Source organism: Cryptotermes secundus, unplaced genomic scaffold (genome assembly GCF_002891405.2).
Source record: "Cryptotermes secundus unplaced genomic scaffold, Csec_1.0 scaffold184, whole genome shotgun sequence".
Lineage (NCBI taxonomy): Eukaryota > Metazoa > Arthropoda > Insecta > Blattodea > Kalotermitidae > Cryptotermes > Cryptotermes secundus.
In genome coordinates, this window is record NW_019725839.1 from 199,159 (window position 1) to 227,062 (window position 27,904).

The following is a 27,904-nucleotide window of genomic DNA, read 5'->3' on the forward strand; positions in this document are numbered from 1 at the left end:
TGACAGCCATGTTGCGGGTCCAGTCCGTGTGAGATGGTGCCGTGAGGAAGATGGCTGCTCGAAAGCTGCTCAAGTTTCTCATTCTGTTCGACAACACGAACCTGCTGTACTTCCCAGGGCAGTTCCTCAGTGGCAGAGTCCTGGTGGAACTGGAGGACGACACCCCCGCACTCGGTAAAGTAGAGTGTCCACTTAACGGCTCCACCCATCCCTCGCGAGACAGACGTTGGTTCAAACGTTAACATCGCATAAGACATCCTTATCGGAGTTCACACCAGGACCACTAGTAATAACGTGTATTCAAAGTGGAGTAAAACCGCGGGACGGCGCTGACTATTGTGACGCCGTGTATATATCAAAACAGTGTGAGAAGCATTCTGTCACAATTTTTAGGGTAGACGACAAAGGCAGCAGATTCCACTGAAACGTTAGTACTAGTCTATCAAAATACATGGTGTCAAATCCCACAAGGCAGTGATCTGAAATTACTAATATTTTTTCGAATAGGTTCTTTGTGATTTTGCACGCCCCACCGGTCTTGTGCGTACCACGCGGTAGCGTAATTGGTTGAGGCACTATTCTGCAAGCCGGAAGGTCGCGGGTTCAAGTCCCGATGAGATAATTGAATTTTTTTCGATTTACCCAATTCTTCCAGCCTCAATATAGCCCTGGGGTTGACTCAGTCTGTAACAGAAATGAGTACCAGGAAGATTCCTGGGGGGTAAATGGCGGAGGGCTCGTAGGGCTAAAAATCTTACCGCCATCTGTGAGCTGACTGTCTAGAAGATGTGGGAGCCTCGACCTCTCACACCTCTATGGGCCCTCGCGGCCTGTTACAGGAACAGATTTACCATTTACCACGTACTGTCCATTTTGCCCACACGGTGCATTTGTGTTCCGTGTGATTCTCAGAATAAACTGTGATTATTAGCCTAAGCGGCATTAACCGGTTGGTGCTCCTAATGGAGACAGAGATTTCCTTCAAGAGGAAATAAATATTTAAATATTGTTTTCATGAAAGCATTAGTGTCCGCTTACCGCATATACCGTGCAGCTGTAACGACAGCCACCACACAGTACATCTGGGAAACATTTTGCCATATACTTCGTTAAACACGGCCAAACCGAAAGTTGTTTCGAACAAAAGTTGTAGACCTTCATCAGATCTATATTCCGTGTTGTGTATCGATTTTTCGTACGATGAGCGTTTTTTTTCATATGATCAATAAAGTTCGACTTGACCTAAATGTAAAGAGGCAGGGGAAATTTGAACGATGTGAACCGCAATGGGGCCCCACACAGACAGTGATCCGACATTTCGTATAGCCCAGCAGCATGAAAATTCGTTAAGGCAGGCAGAGTGGCTTCAGGAGCACAGCATGTGGTGCGTGGATCGCCTTGCTTTCGTCAACTGCGCACAAATTAGGGGCAGAATCCTTCTGAACAAATAGAAGCAGCCTACGATTAAGAATGCGTGTAGCTATATCTCCACTCCTCAGCACGCCTTTGTGACGTAGTACTTAAACACAGGCACAACTACGCTTTTCTATTTATGAATGGGAATAAAACACGTAGGGGCGTATCTGGAGATAAGAAAGAGGACATAACATTGCAGTGTACCATACCAGAACACCCTGAGTTCGAATGTCGCGCCGGGCGACACCGTCGTTTTACTTCGCATGTCTCCAATCTCATGAAAACTGGCCACGACCACTTCTGTCCGTGCGCCACTCAGTTCATAGTCAACGCGATCACCCCGCCCCACACTACAATTTCCATGTCACTGAACAGAAGAAAAGAGAAAATTACATTGCAAGGAACTTCATAATTCATGGTGACTACATGAGTACAAGACGGACCTGGTAGATTTCTTGCCCGTAAAGGTGAAAAAGTAGAGTTATCTCTACAAGAAATAGGCCGCGGAGGCGGAGGCCCATACGGTTGTGAGACCAAGGGGCTTCCACATTTTCTAGACAGTCGGCTGACAGATGACGTTGAGGTTAGTTGAAGAACCTAAAGTGACAGCTTTTGTTAAAAGAAAGACTAACTAGTTCGACGGTGAAAAGTTTTCATTGGAAGGTTAAAGTCATGAAGCTGGTCATGAAATTAGCTGCCTTATGGATCCTTGCGGTTCAATACCATGTTCATAAGAACCCTCCACTGAAGTCTACTATGAATAAGTTCCATAGCCTTCACAGGAAGACACTTGCTCCCACTGGTAAGCAGCACTGCTGTATGCGCGAATTTGGAGACTTCAACGCTAGGGTAGGCAAGGAGCTTAATCTGCGCGCCGCGCACAAAAAGCAGTGAAACTTCCTGCAAACTACTTCCGTGCGGAACGAAAGGCAGCAACTGTCGGCTCTCTTATGCCTGTCTCATATTAAATTACACTAAGTCCTCGCTAATCCGGTTACAGTTAATCAAGATCTAAGTATGAAAAATGCTGTTCACAGTTGAGTACATGCTTGGGATTTGTGAAGGCAGATGAGTCACTTGTCTGTTCAGATGAAACTTGACAGTGTCTTCAAACCTGCAGTATTACGTTCAGAAACAAGTACAACTTCTGAATCTTCTAGCGATGAATAAATGTATTGTCTTTCTATAGTTTTTAGATAAAGGCTCTATGGTGATTTTTGTTTTTGTTATTTTCATCAGCACAACTTATAACAGCACATTCTCCACCAGATAGTGATGACGTAGCTGGTTACGTCATCATTGTAAGTCATTAATTTGTCGTATTTCCAACACACGAAGGGGACCACAGTCTCCGTGCCGGAGATCCCCTTTATCACATAGGGCTGTCACTTCCGTAAGATTGCCAGCTCAGGGTGCGATGTGCCCTCAATCACCGTCTGACAAAATTTAACAAAAATAAATCGAATGAATAGCACTTCATGAATTACCCAGTCAGTATAGCGACTCACCAACCGGAACTGGGTTGGATTCCAGGAAGGGACAAGAGATCTTTCTGTTCTCCGCAGCGTCCAGGTGGACTCTTGCCCCCCCCCACCCCATCCTACCAAATGAATACCGCGGCTCTATCCCCGGTAATAGAACGGCCGGATCGTGCAACTGACAACGCAGCTCTATATTGTTCTGAAGTTAAAATACACGTGGTCACGTGGTACTTAATTACGTACAGGGATAACTAATGGAAACAAGAAGTGTCGGACGTCAGACCTAGGAGGCGGCAGATCTACGGTTCCCATAATGTGTAGGTCAGGGTATCGAACCCAGTTATTCCGTCCCTTGGCGAGAAGTCGGCTAGGACTATTAGGAGATCTGAAGTCTTCATATCGGCAAGCATTTATATTCTTGTGTTCTGGATTGCGACTCGGTGTAGTCTGGTCACAAACGTTTCGAAGCAGTTACTGCCTCCATCTATAGGAAAAAGAGAGCCAAGCTGTCCAAGTTCAAGTAATTTTACAACTAATGGTCGGTAACACCCGTCGAGGAGCTTGGGGTTTTGACAATGTGGAGGATATTTACCCAGAATATGGAGGCAATAATGTCCTCCGAAACGTCAAAATTCACCTACTGCAAAAATATATCTGAAGTTTTCAATGCGGTGACTACAAGCAGTGTTGTCTGCTGCGTGGTTTGGTAGAAATTTACAGACGTTTCGAAGGAACGTTGGTGAACTTCTACCAGACTACACAGCGTCACATCCAAAAAGACAGTAGTCTTCACTGAGTATTTCTCAACCAGCAGGGCGCGAACTAGTGCTGGCACCTCACAGGCGGCGGGGGAACGTAAGAACCTTCACTATGATTAATATAATTTTAAAATCCACATAATTTTATAAATACACTTGTTCAAAAAAATAAAAGCTTATTTCTTTACTATGATGGGCCTATGACTGATGTGACGCAAGAGACAAAAGGTTTAACATAAGTGATCTACCAGACTACACGCTGTCATAAACGCAAAAAAAAAACAACAACATAATCTGTACAATCATACACGTTCATAAAAATGGTTCAGCCCATGTCTGTTACACTGGCCGACATTGACACACTTAAGCGATACTGCGTCCAGAATTTCTTCGAGGGTACGTCACATCTTGTGTAGGCAACCTTACGGAAGAAAAGTATTATGGAAGTACGTCTGAATACCGGAAGTTCGCTGAAAACAGATTCTAGCAAGTTTCTGACGATGACGCACCCTCTCTCCCAGAGTAGATGAGATGCGCAGATCTCTACTACACGTACCCTCAGATACGCTTCAGAGGTGTCATCCCACTCTTAATACTTTAAAATCTGAATTACTTCTACGTGATATATAATAGTTCAGTTCGTACCTCACAGGAAAAACGTTACGTCACCACTACAAAGTCCAACAAGTTACTGCTGTTTAGGTAAAGAGTCGCTGTTTATTGTAAAAATCATACACATAAATACACTTTGTGGACAGAATGCAGGGTTTTAGTATGTTAAAGCAGGTGGTACACATAGTTACCACTGGGCTTTAAAGACTTAAGCTGCAGAAGCGTTGGCAGGTGACACGGGTGGACGAGGTGATGCATTCCTACGCCGTCGTGCTCACTGTTCTCCTTGATCATGTACTGACTCAAGGCCACAGTGCGACCCACAACAGATCACTTCCTATATCGCGCAAGGGTGGCGGCCGAGAACGTTCCTAACGGCTTAAGTTCGTGTAAGCATCGAGACTCGCTATCCAATGGGTACCCGGGGATGTGAAGCTCACCACTCACCTCCTTCCAGTGCCAGTGCGTAATTAAGCACAGCGACAATTTTACCTTATGCATATGAAGAACAGTTTTCACCTGCTTATTTTTGTCATTGCCCCCCTCCCCCCGTACATTTACAGACAGAGACTCCAGGTTCAAATCTCAGGCCAGCAAATGCCAGGTTAATACTTCAAATCAGGCCACGACCCCTTCATTTCACATCCTCTCCATTTCATTATTCACTAATCAGTCTGCCATTCGGCACTGCGCACTCTGAGGCATTGACAGCGCCCAGAAGACGCTACTCAGTACATTACGATAAAACCTGTCTAGAACGGACTCTGGATTAAACGGAATATTTCCTTTAGGGTAAAATTTATCTCGTACCTGTTGAAAGCAAAACAGACGGAGAATTAATTCTCATGAGCCAAATGTTGCGTAAGGGAAATGTCAGTGAGATCAGCCCAGCCCCTCGCCGTCAGTCACCCCTCTGCGGGGTCGGCGTCACGGCGCCCTCACGCGTCCGGTAGGCGCTTCGGGTTTCCACTGCTTCCCTCACCTGCCCTGACATTCTCTAAATACTGCCGGCAGACGCAATCTGTAACCTCAGTAGTTGATGAAGCGATGCTAAAACAGTTCTGACACGTACCAGGGAAATCGCGGCTGACGTCACCCAGAATCAAATCACGGTACAATCACTTTCGTTGTTGCATCACGGCAAACTTGTACACGCCCGGCGAGCAGTTCTGTCAGCTGTGACACTAAGTCTACGCGGAATTTGGGTTTGATTTGCGACGGGTTATCAGGAAACGAACTGTGATACGGCAAGTTAATGTCTGCTTACAGACCGAAGAGAATTGTGGTCTAATTTGACTTACAGCGAAAAGTCTCAAATAAAATACGCTTACCCGAGCAACTCACACTGCACTATGGACAAGAGACCTGCTTCACCTGCTGACAGTTGTTCAGCTGGGGAAGAAAGGGGCCAGAAGATTCATTACCGTGTTCACAAAAGCCCGACACCGGTCTCTATCCCAAGCAAGGTGAGTCCACTTCACATCCTCATACACTATTTCTTTTAGATGCAGTTTAATATTATCCCCCACTCATGTAAAGGTCTCTAAGTTACATTCTCACTTGAGTTTATTATTTGGGCGTAAAACGGATTTCTCACCTCGAGGGAACAGACTGAAGGTGTCTAACAGCAAGGCGACCAAGGGAACAGAGGAACTGAAAAAAATACATAGTTACTACCTTCATACATTTCACTCTTCATCTCATATTGTCACGGACATTCAAATGAATCGATGGGCAGAGCATGAAACACGCACGATAAAAATAAATATTCACACAAAAATTGTTGGTAGGAAAATTTATACTGTATAGTCGTGGAGCTATGGTAGAAATGACAGCAGGGGAAAACCGAAGAAGGTTAAAGAAATTCTTGCTGCAGTGCTACTTCGTACACCTGTCCGGTATTGAACCCAGGGCTCCGCGGTGAGAAGCCAGAGCTACCGCACGGTCCCACGTCAGATCAAACTGCTGCAGTGGGTCCGACTGCTCTACGAGCCAGGGGACGTCATACCCCGTGTAGGCAACCTTGCGGAAGGAAAATCCTCTGTAAGTACGTCTGAATTTCCCAACGACTTCCGAATACCGAAGTACTCGTGTGTTGAACACAGAATCTAGGAATTTCCCACTGAAGAGGTAACCTTCTACGACACTAACTGGCCATGACGCACTTCCGTTCTCACAGCAGATGAAGCGCGTCGCTTTACCGGCAATGTTATAGGCTCGTCGTCTTCGTTTCGAACCTCGGCTGGGACACTAGGTATCCTGACTGGAGTTTTCCTCTGTTCCTCCAGGCGAAGGTAATGATAGTGCCTGGAGTAGATCACGACCACTTCCTTCTCAATCCTTTCGTTTTCTCATTTACCATGAACCCATTCGACGCTACGCAGTCTAGTTACTGAGGGCGTAAGCACAATAGACCATTGAAGGTCGCAGTGCTAGGGCCAGTTTTATGGCTCACCCCTCATACTCATACTGAAGGCGTCATTAGAAACCCCACAAAAAAGGATTGTCTAAGAATTAGAAATTTTTATCAACACTGCCAAATACGTAACGGGGCCCCAGAAATGACAGCTGTCGGTATAACGGAGAGCCGGGTGGCAGAGGAACTGGAGTTCGACTCCTATCAGGGGCAACGACTTCCTGTCCCGCACTGGGGCCCACCCAACCTCCTCCTACACAATGCGCACCGGGACTCATCCTCCAGGTTGAAGCGGTCGGAGCACGAACCTCACCACACACCTCCATCTAGAGCACAGGTTAAGAATGCGTGGGGTTAGACCTCCACTCCCCCCCACACGTCGTCATGTAAGCACAGAGACACCTTTGCCTTCTTCGAGTGAAGCATTCAGCAGTATGGAAAGTTTACGTTGTGTGTGCGGTCGGTCACGCCTTGCTGCGAGAGGCTGGCTATCCTTTTTAGGGCAGGCCGGCAGGCCCGGGCAGGCCGACGGTCTGCAGCAGGTGAACTCACACGTAAACACTTCGTGGCTCGTTAGGGAGGGGGCACGAAATGTAACAACGTTACGAAACGTTTTCCTCTTCTAAACCGGTAGATCGGCTAGGTACCAACGCTTCGAAGTAAGTTTCTGCCTCCATCTTCAGGAGTTGCGTAATAACATTCGAGGATCTCACGGCAGTGAACATTAAGATTGCAGTCTTCTGGGAAGTGACGCCGTGTCGTTTGGTAGACTAATAACGTTTTAGAGAAATACGATTTCTCCATGATCAGGGCGGTAGCGAGTAGCTATCTACCAAACTACACGGCGCCACATCTCGATCTACCACAGTCTTACCATATACGCGGCATCTATGCACAAGAATACGTGACCCAACTCAGCAAGTCGTGCTAACCTCTGCATGCAAAATGACGGAAATTATGTAACCGGGGACAAATTACGGGTATATAATGAGAAACTTAGTTTGTTTATTTAACGACACCTTCACCAAAGTGAGCATAAATGTTCATGGCGACGGTGTGTCACTTGACTAACGCATCTTCGCACAGTTTCCATCGTCCCTTGTTGATCAGAAAAACATAACGTCTCGAAACATCCATCTCCTGGACACAACAGAGTAAGCTCCATACTTTGACCTAATGAAGGAAGCAGAGAAAGCTTCCGAAAAATTGTGTTTCTTTAACCAAACGCGAGATGAAGGAGCTTGAAGTTTGTCAGGGCTACATGGCGTCGTATTTCAGGACGATCAGTGAAAAATGATTTCGAAAGAGTATGGAAGGAAGCGGTCGTGGCCTATTCCGGCACTTATTCGACTGGAGTGAGGAAAACGGAGCAGGGCTGCCAACCACTCTACCGCGACGCTTCTGGCGACCTTCATACGAGCAGTTGGCACGTTTCGCCTAACATCGTGATGGTCATTACAGTACAAATGCTGCGATGGGCACACATGGCACTGGTTAGAATTCGTACAGAAGTGAAGACACCAAATGGCAAACCTAAGCGTAGATGCACCTCGGACACAGACCTTACGCGTTTTAGAAAACGCGTTGTAAGTCGAGTTCATCATAGCATGGGACGTATAGGGTTACCTTCCTGTAGCTCAAGGCACAGACCCGTTATTAAACCCCTTACGCGCCATAATTGTATTAGCCTATTTATGCAATCTCCACGCTGTCTGTGAATTCCCCGTATCAACTTTTAATACCTGAAACCAGTCTTAATGAAACTTGGTATGCATATCATGGCACCTGAGCCCATCTCAACGGCGTACTACTAATATATAAACCCTTCCCATTATTCTGTTTCTCTGTTGTGTATCCTATCGCTGCTAGGCAACGGCTCGGTAAAAATACTGCAGCAAAAAATACACACGTAACAGTAGAATAACTGTCGGATGCATCGTTTTTATTGTAAAACCGACAAAGATAATCACATAAAATATAATTAAACATTTAATTATTAAAAAGTACATTAATATTTTACCAAGGATCGTTAAAGAGTTATAATTGGTGTCATCATAGCGTTTACAAAATTTAAAGACAATTAAATTTACATTTTACGAAAAGTCTGACATCTGCAGCCCCTCGTTGAATTCAGACAGAAAATTTTGGGAGGGGCTGAGCTTGGGAAAGGGCGCCGAAGGAGTTGCCGCTGGGGTCTGGGGCTTTCTGAAGAAGCTGTACAAGGTCCAGAATTCGAGTTTCGAGCCGTAAGTCCGGAAATTTGGAGCGCATGCCTAACGAGTGTCAATTTAATGACGTCGTGGGCCGGGAAGTAGGAGGCCGAGGTGGACCTTATAGAATGGGGTATCAATGTGCGTGCGTATTGGATTCAGCCGGCTCAGGATACGGTCTAATAGCCTCAACTTAGTGAAGAAGTTTCGACTCCTGTAGAAGGCATGAAATGCCTTGACCAACAAACTTATCAAATGCTGCCAGGAACTTCGAGGGTCAGACAAGCAATGAGTACGTCTCCAGTGCAGGCCAGGAGTGGTCACGCGGTTTTTCTGTCTGCTTGAGAATGCAACGGCTTGCCGCAACACGCCAGCCTCCTCCGCCGATCCTTGACACAAAACCTCGCCGTTCACCTCAAGGCTATTGAGAAGTCCGGGGTTCCTGTCCCATCCTGCTTGGCTGGTCCCGTTACCAACAAGGTCACGGTGGGCGATCTGCCCTGACGTCACTTCAGGGCTGCCAACGCCCCGCCATGTCAGCTTCTTTACCAACTGCTGGACAAAACGAGGAATGCACTGAGGACTTGGCGGCTCACACTCTTCACTGAGATGCATATTCACTTACTTACTTCAGAGCTGGGATATCCCAGCACGTACAGCGACTAGTATACGTGTTGGAATCTGACGAACCCCGGGGTTCGATACCGGGAAGGGGCAAGAGAGTTCTCTTTCGACCACACCGTCCAGACCGATTCTAGGGCCCACCCAATCTCCTACAAAATGGGTATGGTGTGGTCTTTCCCGTGAGTTAAAGCGACTGGGGCGTGAAGCTGAAAACCTCCATTTAATTGCCGAGGTTAAGAATGCGGATGAAGCTATACCTTCACGCCCCCATGTCTCCATGGCGTAGTGCTTAATTAAGCACACAGACAACCTCGGCTGTCACCTAATTTATGTTCACTTGACACCACTGTGAATAGCCCAGACCGTGTAAATCGAAGGTTGATTTATTCTGGGACGTGGAAGCCTGTAGTCTCACACACATGAACAAACGTTTCGAAGGAACCTCTAGACTCCACCTTCAGGGTAGCAAAGACCCTACCTACCAAACTACACGACTTCACACCCCATACGGCCGTAATAATAATCGCATGGTGGAATGACATGCATAATGAATAGGAAAGGATTCGGAAGGAAGTAATCGTGGTATCCCAGCATTTGTCTGGAGGGACTGAGGAAAAGCCATTTTCACGCAACTGGATACAGTGGAATTCCACTTGTGATTAAAATCGGACAGCAGTAACGGACACTTTACACGGAGACCTACACGAGTTGCTGCGTGCATATCCTGCAGGACCTGAGGTCCTCACAGCCGTGATTACGAACAGTACATACCGCCTCCATCTTCAGGGTCGAAGAATAAGCCGAGCAAGAAACCAGCGNGGAACATGTATTTATTTGCAGCGAAAAATATTTCGGACAAAAGCTGCAGAGAATAATGGCCACTTACTGATTCCGACGTAATCACACAAAAGTGACAGGACGCACCAGATCTGCTACGCTCTGCATATACTTCCTAACTTGTCAGCGGAGCAGGGCATTCAGGAAGTTTGTGCACTTGTGCTGTGTCCGCTCTTGGGCGAGAATGAGATAATGCAGCCAGAGAGCTAGCGAACGGCTCTGACACAACATTCATTTCTAGGCAACGGCCGCGTAACAAAGAATGGAACAACGTCCGTTACTAGGTAGCAGATTCTTGATACATATGCGTGCCGCTGCTAAGGAGGCTGGGTAAAAACGTTCCCGCGGCAACGGGTACGCATGCAACAGAGAAATTGTTTTCTACGTGGTCCGTGCAGATATGTTATAAGCAAGGGACAAGATTAGAGCTTGGCCAGTTAGTCTGAGAGAAGAAGACTTAGTTGGAGTGAGTGTGCTCAGTTGGAGTGAGGATTTTCTCTGCAACACAGCGCTCAGACCGGCTCATGGGATCCAATGCAATGGGTATAGGATGAAAAATGGGTGGAGCGTGAAACTAACCATTCGAGCTACACCTGCATTCTCCTGTACATCCTCCTTTCGTGGTGCTTATCCCTCACAGGAAACATTACGTCTCCGCTACAAAGCCCAACCGGTTACTGCTGTTTACAGAAACAATAGCTGATTACTGTATCATGCGGAACACATAAATACACTGTGTGGGCAGACTGCAAAACTGCAGTACGTTTAAGCAGGCGGAATGTACTGTAATCACTGGGCTTAAAAGGGGTTTAAACCTCAGCTAACCAAATAACCTGAAAGCCAATGTTCCAGAAACCGATGCTGAATACATTTTCTTCTGGCTGTTTGCTCAGCGGTGCTGTCAGCAACGGGACTAGCGTCGGACGATAGGTCAACGAATGAGTTTAGGAGGACGCTGTCCGAGATACTGTCTCCGAATGTGAGGAAAACCATGAAAACATATCGGGATAGCGGTGTCTAGACCCAGGCTCCCGAATTGTACAGCCGCTACGCTAAGCTGCTCGGTGTGTAGCTACAGACGCACGATCTGTCTGAAGTCTGTTGTCACCAAGGAACAGAGCGCGGCTGGTCACGCGACCATGTCACTTTCACCTGATGGCGTGTCGTAACACCTGCACCCAGCTCAGTGTGGCTGGCGCAACGTCAAAATGTCACTCGAGGCGACAGCAGTCCTTGCGACACTGCGGGCCGCGAGGGTTAGCGTGGCGATCGGACTACTGCATATTCCAGTGGTGCTGTACTCAGATCTCAGCCAGGCCGCCCCCTCAGTCTCTCCAGCCAAATGCCAGAATATATCAAATTTGGACAGGCAGCTTCCCTCCACGTCCTCTCTAATTCATGATTCAGTAATAATCCTGCGTCCGTCGATAAACCTAAGCTCCTCACAGGGTCGTTAAATAAGCAAATAAATACATGTCACGCTCCTCCAGACACTTCGGGAGTTTGAACCCCCACTCACTCACTCTCTCGTGGAGCTGAGCCCTTCTTCATAAGCCGCCAGTTGAGCAGCTACTCAAGAACTTCCCAGCATTTTATTGAACCCGAAGGTTCATTACCGTGTTCACAAGAGCCCTCCACTGGTCCCTATCCTGAGCCAGAACGATCCAGTCCATACCATCCCATCCTGTCTCTCTAAGATCCACTTTAATATTGTCCACCCACCTACGCCTTGGTCTTCCCAGTGGTCTCTTTTCCATCTGGTCTTCCCATCAATATCCTATACGGATTCCTCCTCTCCCTCATTCGTGCTACATGCCTTGCCCATCTCATCCTCTCTAAATGCAGCCTTGTCACAATATATTATCCCAAGCTTCACTTTAGCATTATATCAGTGCTTCCGGGTAAATGTAGGGATATTACTTGAAACTAGGCCACAAGCGCTTCCTTCTGTATCCCTTCCAATTCATTACAATCGAATCATCCAACGCTATACACCACTGGCAGCGTTGTTACACTACAGTAAATGTGTTAGGCGCACTGACCCCTGGGTCATGTGACCACCAAGTGGCTGGACGACAGCAACTCGATTCCCGACAGGGGCAAAGCGGTCAGAATGTGAAGTTGACCGTCCATCTGCAATCACTGTATTATCGAGGTTAAGAATGCGTGGAGCTTTATCTCAATTCCCTGTATACACGCAACTTCATCGCCAAAGAAGGAGAGTGCCCGGAGGGCAGGGCGTTGAACCTGACACAAAACACGCAGCGAACAGCCAGGGCTGCCAACCTAACATCACGCTTCCTTGAACTGCTCACGATTACACAGCTGCTGTTATGGAATGCACATGTTAATTACAGTGTTTATAAAAGCCCGCCACGGCAGTTGAATCCTGGCCTTACTCTCGCATCCTCCCACCTACGCCCCCCCCCAGTTGCCTCTACTGTTGACATTTCCGACAAAGTCTTGATGTATGTCTTATTCCCACAACCCATGCGTTCTACATGAAAAGCCAACAAGGGGGGTTCAACATGCGAACTGGAAGTGTGACTAGCACAATGACACAAACGCCAATGTGATAATTCGTAGGTTATTTAACGGAGTTGCATCAACTATACAAACTATTTAGTACGTGGGGTTCTACGGGATGCAACTATTCCGTTTCTGTGAACAGCCTCTCGTCTCCCCACCGTAATCACACTAATGCGATGTGGATTCCCTTTCTACATACTGAAAATGGTTTATTAATATATTATATCACAGTACATGAACCACATCATTTAACATTAAAAAAACTCTAGGCTTATATACTGCCTGCACTGCATTTATCTGCCTCGTATGTTCTCAGAATGAACAGTGATTATTTCCTTAAAAAGCTTTAACCGGTTGATCTTTGTTATCAAGACTGTGTGTGTTCTCTGTGGGCAAGCACGAGTACTGCAATCAGAGGCAGTTTGCAGTGCCCCAGGGTGTGTTATTATTTATTGGAACCAATGAAGACTGGGAGCGGCAAACATGTTGTTCTTGCTGCAAATGAAAGTCTTGGGGGCCATCCACCCTCTCCTGCTAGTCAAGCTGCATGTCCACCTGATGCCTATGCTTGAATTCTCCAGACTACAATGTCAGACGTGGAAGGAAGACCATCCACTAATTCCTCAACTAGGATGTATTTCAAACTTGCAATTTGCCTCCAATGTCCAAATGTACTGAAGCATAGCAAAGCTCTCCGTTTGCACTGCCTCTGATTTCTGGAATACCGTCAGAATCATGTGATCTTATTGAGATTACGTATGTCACGTTGGAGATCAGTTTCTAAACACAACCGAGCTGAGCTTGAGGCTCAAAAGGATTGAACTTCATGACTAAAACAATGCAGGGGCAGAGATGGTGACTAAACACCAACGGGGGGGATCAAGCAAAAGCAGGAGAGCCCAACATATTTAAACAAGACTATACCGGACAGACACAAGTGGTGAGCTTGGCACCTCAGAGAAGAACAAACAATTTGTTATGATTTAGATGATGAATCAGAGGCCGGTATGGGCAGTACATGAAGTGAACATGGGACAGATCAGAACTGCATGCACAATTTCAGTTGGAAAACAAAAGGGGAAGAAACACGTGGAACACCTAGTCGTAGATGGAAAAATAACATTAAAATTAATCATAAAGAAAGGTGTAAAGGTGCAGATTGGTTTCACCTGGCTCATGTTAGGGTGCAGTGGCAAGCTCTTGTGAACATGGCAATCAACGAAGAGTAAAACCTTTTGGGTTGCAGCACTGCGCTGGCATGAGAACCTCAAATTCAACACAGCAGTGAAACCCCACATTCCATTTCCCAATTAGCGGAGCAACTATGAGCTTCTAAAGTATTCTGGTTAGAGGGAGTTAATTAGTTGAGTCAGGGGTTCTAACACCTAGTTATACAGCGACTCCTAAGATAATACATCAATTTACACAACCCCCCCCCCCTCATAGTTAGGGCTATTAATGTAATTAAACTGTACACGGATAACTAACTCCATTGAGCAGAGTCCAACTTCAGAAGCCGCCAACTGTGCAGCTACTCAAGAACTTCCCAACACTCATGAAACCCGAAGGTTCATTACCGTGTTCACAAGAGCCTTCCGCTGATCCTTATCCTGACTCATATCAATCCAGTTCATATCACCCAATCCTATCTCTATAAGAACAATTTTAATATTATACTCCCATCTATGTCTAGGTCTTCCTAGTGGTTTCATTCCTTCTGGATTTCCCACAAAAATCCTACATACATTTCTCTTCACTCTCTGGTAAGTGCTACTTGCCCTGCCCACTCATCCTCCTTGACTTGATCATTCTAATTACACTTGGAGAGAAGTACAAGTTGTGAAGCTCCTCATTATGCAGTTTTCTCCACCCTCCTGTCACTTCATCCCTCTTCGGTCTATACGAGCTTATTTTAAATGATTCTTCAGAATTTGTCAACCCTCCTCAGAACGAGTCATAACCCATTTTGAGAAACCATGGGTCACTTAGTTTGATTTGGGCTCTCATGAACTCAGTAACGAACTTAAGGCCACATTAGAGGCAGGGAAGTTCTCAAGTAACTGAGAAACCATCAGCTTCTCAGGAAGTACTCTGGAGTTGTTTAGAGATGACAAGATGGGGCTTTCTCATACAATATCAACATATGACAACAATGTTAAATACAATGCTAGTAAACTAGGCCAGCATCCAGACATTTATGGTAGCTATAATCTTGCAAATTTTGACTGATTCTGAATGTACTCCACAGGTCTGCACTTCCATGTGGTAGGGGAAGGTGTGGTACGGCTGCGAAGCCAGCGCCAGGAGCGAGTGTATGACCGAGAGAACTACATAGATTTCCGCATGAGGCTGTTGGGGGAGCCTGGTGAGTCAAACAACCTCACAACATATAACTGTTTCTTGAATTGGCTGGTCTGACTGTGAACGGGGATGGAGGGCCAAACTATGGCCCACAAGCCAGTTGCAAACCTGAGATAAAACTTAACTGCATCAAGGGCAAAAGAGGTTTCACAGGGAACTCACTAACCACTACTACTACAGGGGTCGAGAGTTATTTTAACTGCCACAATTTCATGTTGTGGACAGAGAATGTTCATCACAAGAAAACCAACTAATGGTAAAGTTGTCTGCATGCTTCATTAAACACCATGCCATGAAGATGTATGTAGGCATGGAGATCCAGACCCATGCATTCTTAACCTCAGTGCTAGATGGGGGTAAGTAGTCAGTTTCATGCCTCAACCATTTTACTCCCAGGGGAAGAACACCAAGTATTCGCTTGTTAGGAGACTGGGTGGGCCCCAGAGCCCATGGATGCTGCAGAGCAGAAGCTCTGCGAATGCAAGGAATCAAATAACCAGTCATGAAAAACTTATATATAAAATAAGTTAGTAAGGACCAACATAGCACAATCCAGACTCTCCAGCTGTACAGCCCCTAGCACAGTCATCACGTCCTACCATGAGGCAGTTACATCAGCAGGAAACAGCTTAAAAGAAGGAGAGGTTTCAACTGTACAAATCCTGTGAAAAATGAACAGTCTCTTTGTCTGAAAAAAAAAATCCAAGTTTTCTGAAAACAGATGACTGGCACGATATTCAGAATGAAAAGAAATGAACTGTAAGAGAGGGAATTGAGAAAATCAGAAGATTTAAAACTTACATTCCTCATCTATAGTGAGGACAAGGAAAGATGCTCTTCCCAGCAGACTTCACTATTTCCCCTCTAGTCATATAGCCAATCTGTTCACAATGACAGGAACAAGTGCTTTGAGCCAGCTGACATCAATCAGAGAGGGCTGCAGAGGGAAAAAGCAGCTGCAGAAAGGGAAGAGTCACACACGTTTCATCCCCACTCGCCATGATACTTCTTCTCATGGCTTCACTACAGTACAGCATCATCAAGATGGCAAAATTATGCAGGAAGTGATGGGAAATGAATCTAGAATGCAACAAAGTATATGAAGTTCTGTGTACAAAACGTTCTTGAAAGTTTTCAAAATTCTCATCTTGAACTGAGAAAGTCATTTTCATGCATGCCTAATTCTTGAAGAAAGTCCAGTGGTGGGTATTTCAAGGATGAAAGTACTCAACTATGGGCTGCATTGAAGCAGGAAATCTCTCAACCTGCCATGTCAGTACTGTCTGTACATTGCAGGGCAAGGGCCTGTCCTGCTGTCCCCTGGCATTCACAGCTTCCCGTTCAAGCTTGGTTTGCCGCTGGGTCTGCCATCGACATTCCTGGGGAAACATGGCTGGGTTCAGTATTACTGCAAGGCAGCATTGCGAGAGCCCAATGGCCTGACACACAAAAATCAGCAAGTGTTCATCGTCATGAATCCTATCGACCTCAACCTGGAGCCGCCAATTCTTGCAGTAAGTCACACAAAAACAGAATCTCTTCTCCACCATCATGAACCATCACTGTTGCTATCCCATATTTATAACTATATACATATTATATTGCATACTGTTGAGTGTAGGGGTATATTCAATGGTTCTGTTTGCATTTCTAGGTGCAAGGGGAAAATAATCCTTAAGCAGGGCCCATCAGAAAGACCTAGTCTTGACCACTGGACCCTGCCATTGCATATGTATTAATGAAGCCCCAGATAATGAACAGTATCTATCAATATTTGTTTAACGAGTGATCCACTGAGAAAGAGACCTTATTTATATACGCCCAGCACTGCACATGTTACTCATTGCAGAATTGTTTGATATTAAAACTTTATGAAGTGATAAAGATTAGCAGAATTTTGGAGATACTTGCAGAATACACCAGACCGTCACAAAACGAGATCAGTAGAGATCAGAGCTAACCACTGTGAACTACGATTTGTCACAACAATGTAAACGTAACCACGAAACATGAAAATCTCGAATGACCATAGTAATGTTACTGCCAGGACTGCAGAACCTCCCATAAATCTAGGATACCACATCTAAAAACTAGGAGGAAAATACCCCAAGTTGCTATCATTAACAAAGGGGCAATTAGAACACCTGCATATAAACACTGGCAGGTTCCAGCCCTCCTGAGGGAGAACCCAGTGAGTGGTTGCTAGGATATAGGGAACAAAATGACAACACAATAAAAGAAACACGTTATTTTGTGTGTCATCTTTGACAGCTTATATGATAGTAGTAGCTAATAGTAGGATAAAAGTAACATAAAAGGAAGAAACTTCCAAGCACCATCATAATTTTAGGTGCCAAGGACCTGTGCAGACCTGGTTACTGCAAATGACATGTGGTGATCTTAAGTTGCCACCCATCCAAACACTAACCAGAATTTGTTGTTATGTTGGCACTCCTTCAGTGCCTTAATGTGACACAGCCACAACATGGCACAACATCCAGCAGAATGTACAGCAGTGCTCCTCAAATGGACACCTGGGTGAGCTGCGAGGTCTTCAAGATCACAACTCATCAGCACACAATTCTGTTATGCAAAAAGTTTCCTCCACTGTAAACATACAGTTCTCATTCATGCAGCAGCACAATCATATTTCTGAGAGCACAACCATGTTGTTTTATATAATTACAGCAACAAAATATGATAAAAATTGTTACAGTATTTAAATTCTTACAAAGTACTATTAATAATTAATATAGTATTAAAATACACACAATTGTAAAACTACTGATGTAGCGAACCATCTCCTAGCTTTGTTGACAGTTACAAATTCGAGTACAAATGTAGGTTGGCCAGCCAGCCCCAGCAGCTGTGTGGAGAGTGAGCAGATGACTACCAAGCAATTATGCAAACAGAAAGAACCCAGTCCCACCCTGTACTCCCCCACTGTCCTATCCATCCTTCAATATCCTGTCCCATCTTTCTGACACAGCTGAGGCTTGGAGATGTTCTGCACTGAGCGTACACCACTGTGCAGTGCTCTCAGTGACTAGACTACACAGAACTGGATGGCAGGATGAATTTGGAAGATTCTAAGTCATTGCCTACGTGAGGCACTATCTCAGCATTTGCCTGAAGAGGCGGGGACTACAGATTCTTGACCAAATGACCACTGGGATGCAAGACGCAAAAGGATGAGAATCAGTGCTCTATAGTGAATTTGGATAACTGTCATGGCCTCAAATGTCATGCGTCACACAGCTGGTTTAAGTACATCTCTGGCACCAATACAAGCAGATGCCTAACACAGACCATCTGTTCTTTCTTCCTGGCACCACAATTGAGTCTGGGCCTCAGCCAGTTCAACCACAGGCCTCTGTATGTTCCGTCTGTTTCCGTTCAGTAACTCAGACATTTCTCAGCAGTATCCAATGACATTACTGTAGGTCTCTTGATGTTCTTCTGACATTTATGCTTACTAAAGGCCAGTATTTTGGTTGGCTCCATATAATTTATCCTACAAATCATCCCAGTGCAGCTCAACTAAGCAGTTTTAAGATAATTAACAATTCTTGAGCCACTGAAAACTTCTTCATTTTGTCTTCTACACCATCCACCACTTTCATTTCTTCCAGGTCTGCAATAATCCAGTGATCATATTTAGAAACTAATTCAGTGTTTCATAAAAGTAAGTAATAAGAAATTAATTTTTAAAACTATCCATATTCCTTTCTGACACAATTAGTAAACTGTCAACAGTCAACAGTCAACAGAGAACCAATATATTCAAGAACTGCTGTGGTTCTTCGCTCATACCCAGACACAAAATTGCAGCATCACTCATAGCCTGCTGGCTGCCTTCTGTAGCATAATCACTGATGCTCTGTTTGTCATGTTGGCAGCAACCATTTCGGTGTGAGATTGAACACAAGTTGGGAGTAAGTTGTGTCAACTCTGGCCCCGTGGTGTGTCGTGTGGCCCTCGACAGGGGTGGCTATGTGCCCGGAGAAACAATTGGCATCTCTGCCACAGTCTATAACAAGAGTCGAGTCACCATCAAGGGGACAAAGGCTTCTCTCACAGAGGTAACAACTATTATTATAACTATTATATGAGCCAATTCACCATCAAAGAAAGGAGTCAAGAAACATATGCAAAGTGTAACAGTTCCAGTGCATTCACTCCTCTTTCCTCCAACTGTCTATAAAACCATAAGATTTATGGAAAAACTGCAGTGGGCATAAAATGTGTTTCATTTTTCTCTACAACTTTTCTTTCAAATACTCCTGGCCTCATTAAACATTTAGCAACTAACACTTCAGATGAGCATATAACAAACATATGTCTGCAGGTAACATGTCTGATAGTTTTGTCTGATATTAACAAAATTTTAATGGAGTGACATATTTTAGTTCAACTCCACAACATAAAGATTCATAAAAACCAATTCAGTGACTTTCAAGTTCAACACAACTATTATGTTTGTGGACATTATACATCATCCTGCTTTTGTTTAAAACAAACAAAGTTTCAGTCTCTGAAACATTGTGTTTTTTAAATAAAAGCAGGACAATGGATAATGTCCAGAAACACAATACCCGTATTAATATACAACTGTCACAAACTTTTAGAACTTCCAAGTTGTTTTGTGCATAGAAACAGATGGACAGAAAACCTTAGCACCTGCTCAGCAGGGTTGCAAATGTTACTAAAACACTTCTGTCACAGAGGTACCACTGCACAGCAAAATAATATACACAGTTAACAGAACAAAGGTTCAAACTGTGGTCTATGTGGTTATGACACCGTGCTGCAGTCTGGTGGTAGGTGGGTACAAACATTTTGCAGGAAAACACTGCATCCATCTTCACTGTCTTACATTGTATGACATCACAAGGGACTACAATCTTCTTATGAACCATATTTCCATCAGAGAAGTAAAGGTGTAGGGTACAGTATCTATTATATATCGCTTATACCCTAAGTATTTCAGAAGAATGACACAAACTCGTCTGTTTCTTCCAGACCATACAGTACCTGGCCCGTAACAAAGTTCTGCAGACTGAGACAAGGGAACTAGCGTCACTGAGTCGGGGCAAGATACGACCAGGAGATGGCGATGAATGGAAAAATGAGCAGTTGTACGTTCCACCCCTCCCACCAACTAACTTGCGGGGCTGCCACCTTATCAAGATCCAGTATGATGTCTATGTAAGTGCAGAGAACTTCACCCTTTACAGAATGAATTTCTTGTAAACAATATATGAGAATTCAGTCCGTACCTCACAGGAAACATTATGTCTCCGCTACAAAGCCCAACCAGTTAATGATGTTTAGGGAAATAGCCGCTGTTTATTGTGAGAACCATACGGAGCACACAGATACACTCTGTGGGCAGAACGCAGAGTTTTAGTAAGTTCAGTTCGTACCTCACAGGAAACATTACGTCTCTGCTACAAAGGCCAACCGGTTAATGCTGTTTAGGGAAACAGCCGCTGTTTATTGTGAGAACCATAGGGAACACACAGATACACTCTGTGGGCAGAACGCAAAGTTTTAGTATGTTCAGTTCGTACCTCACAGGAAACACATTACGTCTCCGATACAAAGGCCAACCGATTAATGCTGTTTAGGGAAACAGCCGCTGTTTATTGTGAGAACCATATGGAACACACAGACACACTGTGGGCAGAATGCAGGGCTTCAGTGTGTTCCATATGGTTCTCACAGGAAACATTACATCACCATTACAGAGCCCAACTGGTTAATGCTGTTTAGGGAAACAGTCGCTGTTTGCTGTGAGAATCATACGGAACACATGGGTAGAATGCAGAAATCTGGTATGTTAAAGCAGCTAGTACATGTAGTAAACACTGGGCTTCAACGGGTTAACCAGAGATGATGTGTTGAGGTAACGATAAAGCACAGGGGGTTATTTGCTGGCTTCTCACCACAGAACCCTGGGTTCAATCCCAAGGTAGTTTATGCATAGTAGTTTATTCAGTGATAGTGACAGTAATGTAGAGTATGGACGTTAATGAATAAATCATTGAAACAAATGTGGAAGGAAGTGGTCATGGCCTAATTTAAAGTACTATCATGGGATCTGGCTGAAGAGACTGAGGAAAACCACAAAAAAATATGTCAGTGATAGCTCAGGTTCAGTGAGAGAGGTTCAGGTTTGACTCCTGAGAGGGATGAAAGAAAGATAAGCAACACTGTGGTGTATGGTAGACGGTCGTAGTTTTGTGTCTAAGGTATCAAGGCAGAAGAGAGGTGGACTTTAAGTATTCCAGTAACACCAAGTTACAGGAACTGTGCTGAACTAACCCCATCAAAGCAGCGTGTCTTGGGCACTCATGCATGTGAACTTGGTACCCAACATTTCAGAAACTCTCTGTCTCAATTCTCAGCAGTTAATGTGATGTGTGACAGAGTTGCATGTTCCACTTATACCCAGAGAGTAAGCTCTTGGAGACCAGAGTGTCTGGTCTGCTGGGGGAACAGTGGGCAGAACCAGACAGCCAACCATCATGGTCCACATTGCTTAATCTGGACATTCCTACATTCTGAATATCTTCTAGAGTGCCTGCTCTCACAAAAGCATGCTGGACACCAGGTAGCATCAAATGCTTAGAACAAAAACAATATCCTTGGTGAAATCATCAGAACGTAGTGGCACCTGTACAGCCCCCTTCATTGGAAAATGCAGCCTGCAATTCTAAACAGTACCAGGAAGCAGTCAAAGTCTGCCTGGTGCTCTGCCTGAGCAAAGTGCTGCCATCACATCAGCATACGGACAGTCTCACACTGAGCCAGCTGATTGCCCATGAACACTTCACTGCAAACACCCACCATGAAAGCTTCAAATCACAAAGGAGTATAATAAGTTGGATTCAGTTAGAATGTTCAAGTCAAAAAGGATGGGCTGGGCAGGCCATGTATCACACGCTGGGGCGAAGAGGAATGCATGTAGCATTTTGGTGGGAAGGCCAGAAGGAAAGAGACAATTTGAAACACCTAGATGTATGCTGGGGGGATAATATTAAGATCTACCTTAGAGAACTTGCATAAGGTGTCATAGTCTGGATTCATCTGGCTTAGGATAGGGACTTGTGAACATGATAATGAACTTTCATGTTCCATAAAATGTTAGAAAATTTCTGAGTTGCTGAGCAAATGGCAAATTCTCAAGGACTCAGCTCCATGGAGTCAGTTAATAAGTTGGATTTGAAGTTCTCACAGCATTGACTTTGAGCAGTACAGTCTTCTGGGTTGTGACACCATGTAGAAGTCCACTGATGTTTATGCTTTGACCCTGATGAAGGAAGTGATGCATGATCCTCCAAAAGATCAGTGGACTTTGATGTCAGTACATAGCATTACATCACAGAAGACTTTATCTTATTGTTACATAGCCATGACAACGAGTGCTCAGATGGGCTCAACTTTGCTGTTACAGTTCATCATTGATCCAAAGAGCTTCGAAAAAGAGATCAAACTACAGCTGCCGATCATGCTTGCTACATACCCCCTGCGCTCACCAGATGGCACCCTACGCCGCAAGCAAGGCACGCACTATCCATCAACATTGCCAATATTTCGACCCTGGCTGGATGAGAAGACTGTTGACTGACTGGCATCTGCATAAGGAAACATAAACACTATTAACACTACCAGGGGTATGAAGGTTTGTGAGGTACACAGTGCTCTGGGGTGTAGGTTCCTGTCTTCAGGCAAAATCATTATTTGTCACACACAAATTCTATTGCTTCTTAACACAGGACTCCACAAAAGCAACTTAAAACAACTTAACCAAATCTACTGGCTTGCAAGCTCACAGTAAATTCATAAAAACATTACCTAAGCATCACTGATCTGTGTTCACTCAACCTGTGATGGGGGGACAAGCATATTTTTGGGAAACTGTTTTTACACACGAAAATGCAGCTCAACATTTGTTACACCTCCCAAGCATCATGGTAACTTTGCAAAAGAGGCAGTTTGGAAGCATACTTTTGAAGACACCTTGAAATATATCGATATTTCAGTAAATATGCATATTAAGACCTGCCTAAACTGTCACTACTGCACTGAGATGGCCGTCTGTCTACTGACTGTGATGTAATCACACAAAATAAAACACTAGTACCACATTACAACTACAAGACCACAGATATTTAACAGGAAAGTTACAATGGATGTACCCTGTTGTGGCCTCAATCAGTAACCTGAAGACAGAAACAGGTGTAACTCACAACCCTTCACATTTGAACCTCTCCACTGCCTTTTTGTTTCTTGATTTAATGGCACTTTGTCAACTATGTAAGTTACATTACAATGGATGGAAGGATCATTCTGAATTTTGAATTTCAGAACAAGCAGAGCCGAAACAACGGGCTGGCACAGAACTGCTCAAATTCTATTTAGGAGGTGCTCAGTTTGAGGCTCAACCAGGACACCAGCTATCCTGGCTGAGGATTTTAATGTTTCTTCTCATCATTTCTTCCAGCAAATGCCAGATTGGCGCCTCAATTAGGCCACAACTGCTTCACTATGAATCCTTCCAAATTCAGTATTTATCAACTACCCAACAATTTCATTGATAAGTCTATCCATCAACAACCTCATAAAATACTCCACACACACACACACACACACACAAGTTGGAATAAAGTTGCGTCAGCTTACTTTGAGGCACAGTGTTTGCCTGGAGAGACTGTGGTATCACAAAAAGTTTCAGTCAGGATAAAGAGTATGTGTGCCAAGATCCAAACCTGGGACCTACAAGGAAGAGTCCTAACAACTAGAATGTGATATTTAGTCCACTGTGACCCTCAGGTAAAATTTAGAGGATGTACAGGCCTCAGGAATTTTCAGTAAAACTTTGCAATCCATATGTGATTTCTAGCAATTAGTGAGAGACCACTTGAGACAGTATGAGTGAAAGATGGAACAACATAACAAGATGGCTGTTAATCACTAACCCATTAAATATCACAGTTTCTTAAATATTTCTGTACACGTCACAGTGAGAAGAGACTCTAGAAGGAGCCCACTGAGTTGGCCAGAGTGTGAGGGAATGTGACATTAGCATCACATCAGTTACATATGCCATCCTCAGACAATGGACCAACTAAAGCTGTTACTTGTAATGTTTCCGCTGATGTATGGAAATGTGATCAGTCTACAAGAAACAGCTCACAGTTGGGGTTTGTGAGGGAAAAACGTGTCACTGGGAGGTTCATGTACACGTAAGTGATGCTGCACAGTGATGTATACAGAGATTTATTATTACATAATTTAATGAGTATATATAAATTAATGTCAATAAAATGTCGAGAAAGCTTCAGACTGCAATCAAACTTCCACAGCACTGTCACTGCCTGTTACTGTTGCTACCTCATCTTCATGACAAAGTGCATCGCAGGCTGCATCCTGGGTTCAAGCTTCCAGTGCAACAAATCTACACACAATGCCACGAGCTCTGTCAGAGAGCAAGCTTGTCTGCTGCAGCCTCGTAGCTCAAGGTCATTAAAATGTGTAAGATTTGAGGTTTTCACGGGGGTGACTATGAAGAAAGCAGTCTTCTCGGATGTGGCGCCATGTAGAAGTTGTGTCATGCAGCGTTTCGGAGGAACGTATCGCCTCCATCTTCAGGGTAGAAGACGAGAAGAAATCTGCGAGCGAACCAGCTTGAGCAGGTGCGACAGTCTGTTGCACCTGCTCAAGCTGGTTTGTTCACTTATAATTAAAAGATGTTTAAATACAACTTCAAGCGAACTGTTTCGCTACATTTACAACAAATTTCTAAGTCGTATATGCAAAACAAAATATGAATAACAACTGCTGGAAGGTTCATACATATAATGCATGTTACAGAACGATGTATAGACAGAACTGTTGTTATATAATTTAAAACACAATTTCATTCACATGAATTTTGGCTATATATGTGTAGCCTACCTTAACACAAAATAAAATCTCAAAAAAAGCCTAAAATCACATAAAATTTCCATATTCTTGTCTTGAAGATAACAGAACATTGTCACTTCTTGCTGCCTATCACTGTTTCCAGCTAGTGTGCATTGTGCACTCTGGAAACACAAGGCATGCTTTGGCACTGGCTGCCTGCTAGGGGGCACGCGGTAACATAGCTGGTTGAGGCACCGTGCTACAAGCCAGAAGGTTGCAGGTTCAATTCCTGATGAGGTCATTAGATTTTTCAATAGACCTAATCCTTCAAGCCGCACTATGACCCTGGGGTTGACTCAGCCTCTAACAGAAATTAGTACCAGGTATCTTCCTGGGGATAAAGGCGTAAGGCTGACAACCTCACTGCCATCTGTGAGCCAGCTGTCTAGAAGAGGTGGGAGCCTCAACGTCTGACAACCGTATGGACCTCCATGACCTGTTACAGGGATATCTTTGTCCTTTTTTTTTAACAGGCTGCCTGTTGAGGTGGGAAGAGGAGAAGGCAAATAGGAAATGTAAAGAACACATGTGCAACACAAAGCATGAAGAAATAAACTTCATAAATTTGTAAAGATACTCCGAAAAAGGGATTGGTTTGCTGAATTTGTCAAAGGCTGATCAAAGCATGGATTTACTTCAGGTTTTGCATTCATCACACATTCTGACACCAAAATGGAAATAAAGCTTAAAATAAGAAGAACATTTCATTTTTGGCCTACTTCCCTTATCTTGAAAAAATGAAAGTAGGCTTATAGATCACCCTGTCCTTTCTCTCTCTCTCTCTTTGTGTGTGTGTACAGTACTAACATGTCTAACCAGCATAATGCACACATTTGGCAGTGTACTGAAGAGTTACAGGGTTGATCTCATCATATTAATATAAATTTTAAGGAAATCAACTGTTTATTTTTGGAAAATTAAATACCATCTCAAAAATGATAACAGACTTACAGAGTCTGAAATGAGTCTTTTGTTTTTAGAAGCAGTACCCAGGGCAAGAAATCACAATATGCTGGAGTGAGTGGATGGTTCCCTAGCAATGAGCAAAAATACATTTTTCTGGGGTTTCCAAAACTTTGGGTTGTGAAGTGCAGCAGTGGGGATATGGGTACAGATCAAACAACCAAACACACACACACACTTCTTGGGTCTGAGATTGCCGCAGCAGTGACTACAAAGAGTGTAGTGCCGTGCAGTTCAGAGAACTAGCTCACTCTCACTCAGTTTGTTACAAGCTTGCAGTGGCCTATATGAGACTGGATTCTCCACACATGGTTCACCCATCTTCCTGAGCCTGGTTATGCTTGTTTCTTGCTTGGCCTGTTCTTCAACTCTAAAGATGGATGCAATACGTTCTGAAATATCATGCTCTCTCTGAACTACATAGTGTTACATCTTCCCAGTCACCATCATGAGAACCCCAAACTCAGCTCATTCTCTTAATTACAGTATGTTTGAATACAAGAGAAAAAATGTCTGACAGACACTATGTGGTACTAAGGTAGTTGGCCTACAAGCAGAGAAAACTAAATACACACTGATTTCTCATCACCACAGTGAAACCATAACATAAAGATAGCTAACAGATCCTCTTAATAAGTGATAAGTTCAAATATGTAGGAACAAGAGTAGCAACTCAAATTACATTAACAAAGAAATTAAGGCAGACTCCTCATATTCAATTAAGAATCTTTTGTCTTACCATCTGTCTAGAAATGTAAAGACTAAAATATAAACACTATACTTTTGGATGTAGTTTTCTATGGGTATAAAACTTTAAGTGGCTGAGAATGGAGAAAACTGCATAATGATGAACTTCATTCTTATACTACTCGTTAGATGGGAAGAACATGCAGTATGCAAGGGGGTGATGTGAAACACATAAATCCTCATGGGAAGAGATTACTTTGGAAACCTAGGCACAGATGTGAGTACTATATTAACACAGATCATAAACAAATTGGGTGTGAACTGACTTCGTCTGATTCAGTATGGGGTCCAGTGGTGGGGTCTTGTGAACATGGTGATGAACTATTCATAATGTTGTATTTTAGCGTCCTGTTGCACTGATTTTCATCCATGATATGTATACAGTTGCCATCTTGTAGTGCACTACAAGATGGCAACTGTATACATATCACGGATGGTGATGAACCTTTGGGTTTCATTCAAACCAAGGAATTTCTTATCCAGCTCTACAATAACCCCAAGCAGGACTTTGCTCCAAGTAGTTAATGATGCTACTAAGCCTTAGTCCAAGGCTGCGCCACAGCTCAAGTGGTTAGTCGCTAGCTTCCCACCATGGCGGCCCGGGTTCGATCCCAGCTCTGGTCAAGTGGGACTTGTGGTGGACAAAGTGGCGCTGGGGCAGGTTTTCTCTGAGTACTTCGGTTTCCCTTGCCAATCTTCATTCCACCAACTGCTCCACAATCACCCTCACCTATCATCTGGGGCTTGTACAATAGGCCAGAAGTGGCCGCAGTACAAGGGACTTAGTCCCACCCCACTAGCATTAAAAAGAAAGTCTTAGTCCTTTCCAAACAGTTCTGATAACAAGCTCATTATGAGCACAAAACTGTTTGGCAATGTAGTAAAAGTTCTGTTGCATTAAAATCATACCAGTCACAAACCAGTCATCCGTAGCAAAAGCATAAAAAACTGGCAGTTCTAAATATGACGTACATTTCA

At 44.2% G+C, this 27,904-nt stretch overlaps 1 protein-coding gene and 1 long non-coding RNA gene across 2 annotated transcripts in view; one reads left to right on the top strand and one right to left on the bottom strand.

The window, feature by feature from the left end:
• LOC111863564 (arrestin domain-containing protein 4) lies at positions 1 to 24,593 on the top strand. Its single transcript, XM_023849991.2, has 6 exons — positions 1 to 174; positions 15,132 to 15,248; positions 16,541 to 16,758; positions 19,144 to 19,326; positions 20,267 to 20,452; positions 22,704 to 24,593. The coding sequence occupies exons 1-6, from the start codon at positions 51 to 53 to the stop codon at positions 22,875 to 22,877; spliced, it is 1,002 nt and encodes a 333-aa protein (XP_023705759.1). The 5' UTR covers positions 1 to 50; the 3' UTR covers positions 22,878 to 24,593.
• Positions 16,915 to 27,904, bottom strand: part of LOC117282242 — an 11,349-nt gene continuing 359 nt past the window's right edge. The window contains exons 2-3 of the long non-coding RNA XR_004512918.1: positions 22,773 to 22,884; positions 16,915 to 17,827 (exon numbers count right to left, since the gene is read on the bottom strand). This is a non-coding gene — a long non-coding RNA (uncharacterized LOC117282242). The remainder of the gene's footprint in view (positions 17,828 to 22,772; positions 22,885 to 27,904) is intronic.

Coding starts and splice junctions, on each gene's coding strand:
- LOC111863564 (XM_023849991.2), top strand. CDS start 51: ATGGCTGCTCGAAAGCTGCTCAAGTTTCTCATTCTGTTCGACAACACG. Junction 175..15,131: donor GGACGACACCCCCGCACTCG/GTAAAGTAGAGT, acceptor TGTACTCCACAG/GTCTGCACTTCCATGTGGTA. Junction 20,453..22,703: donor AGATCCAGTATGATGTCTAT/GTAAGTGCAGAG, acceptor TTGCTGTTACAG/TTCATCATTGATCCAAAGAG.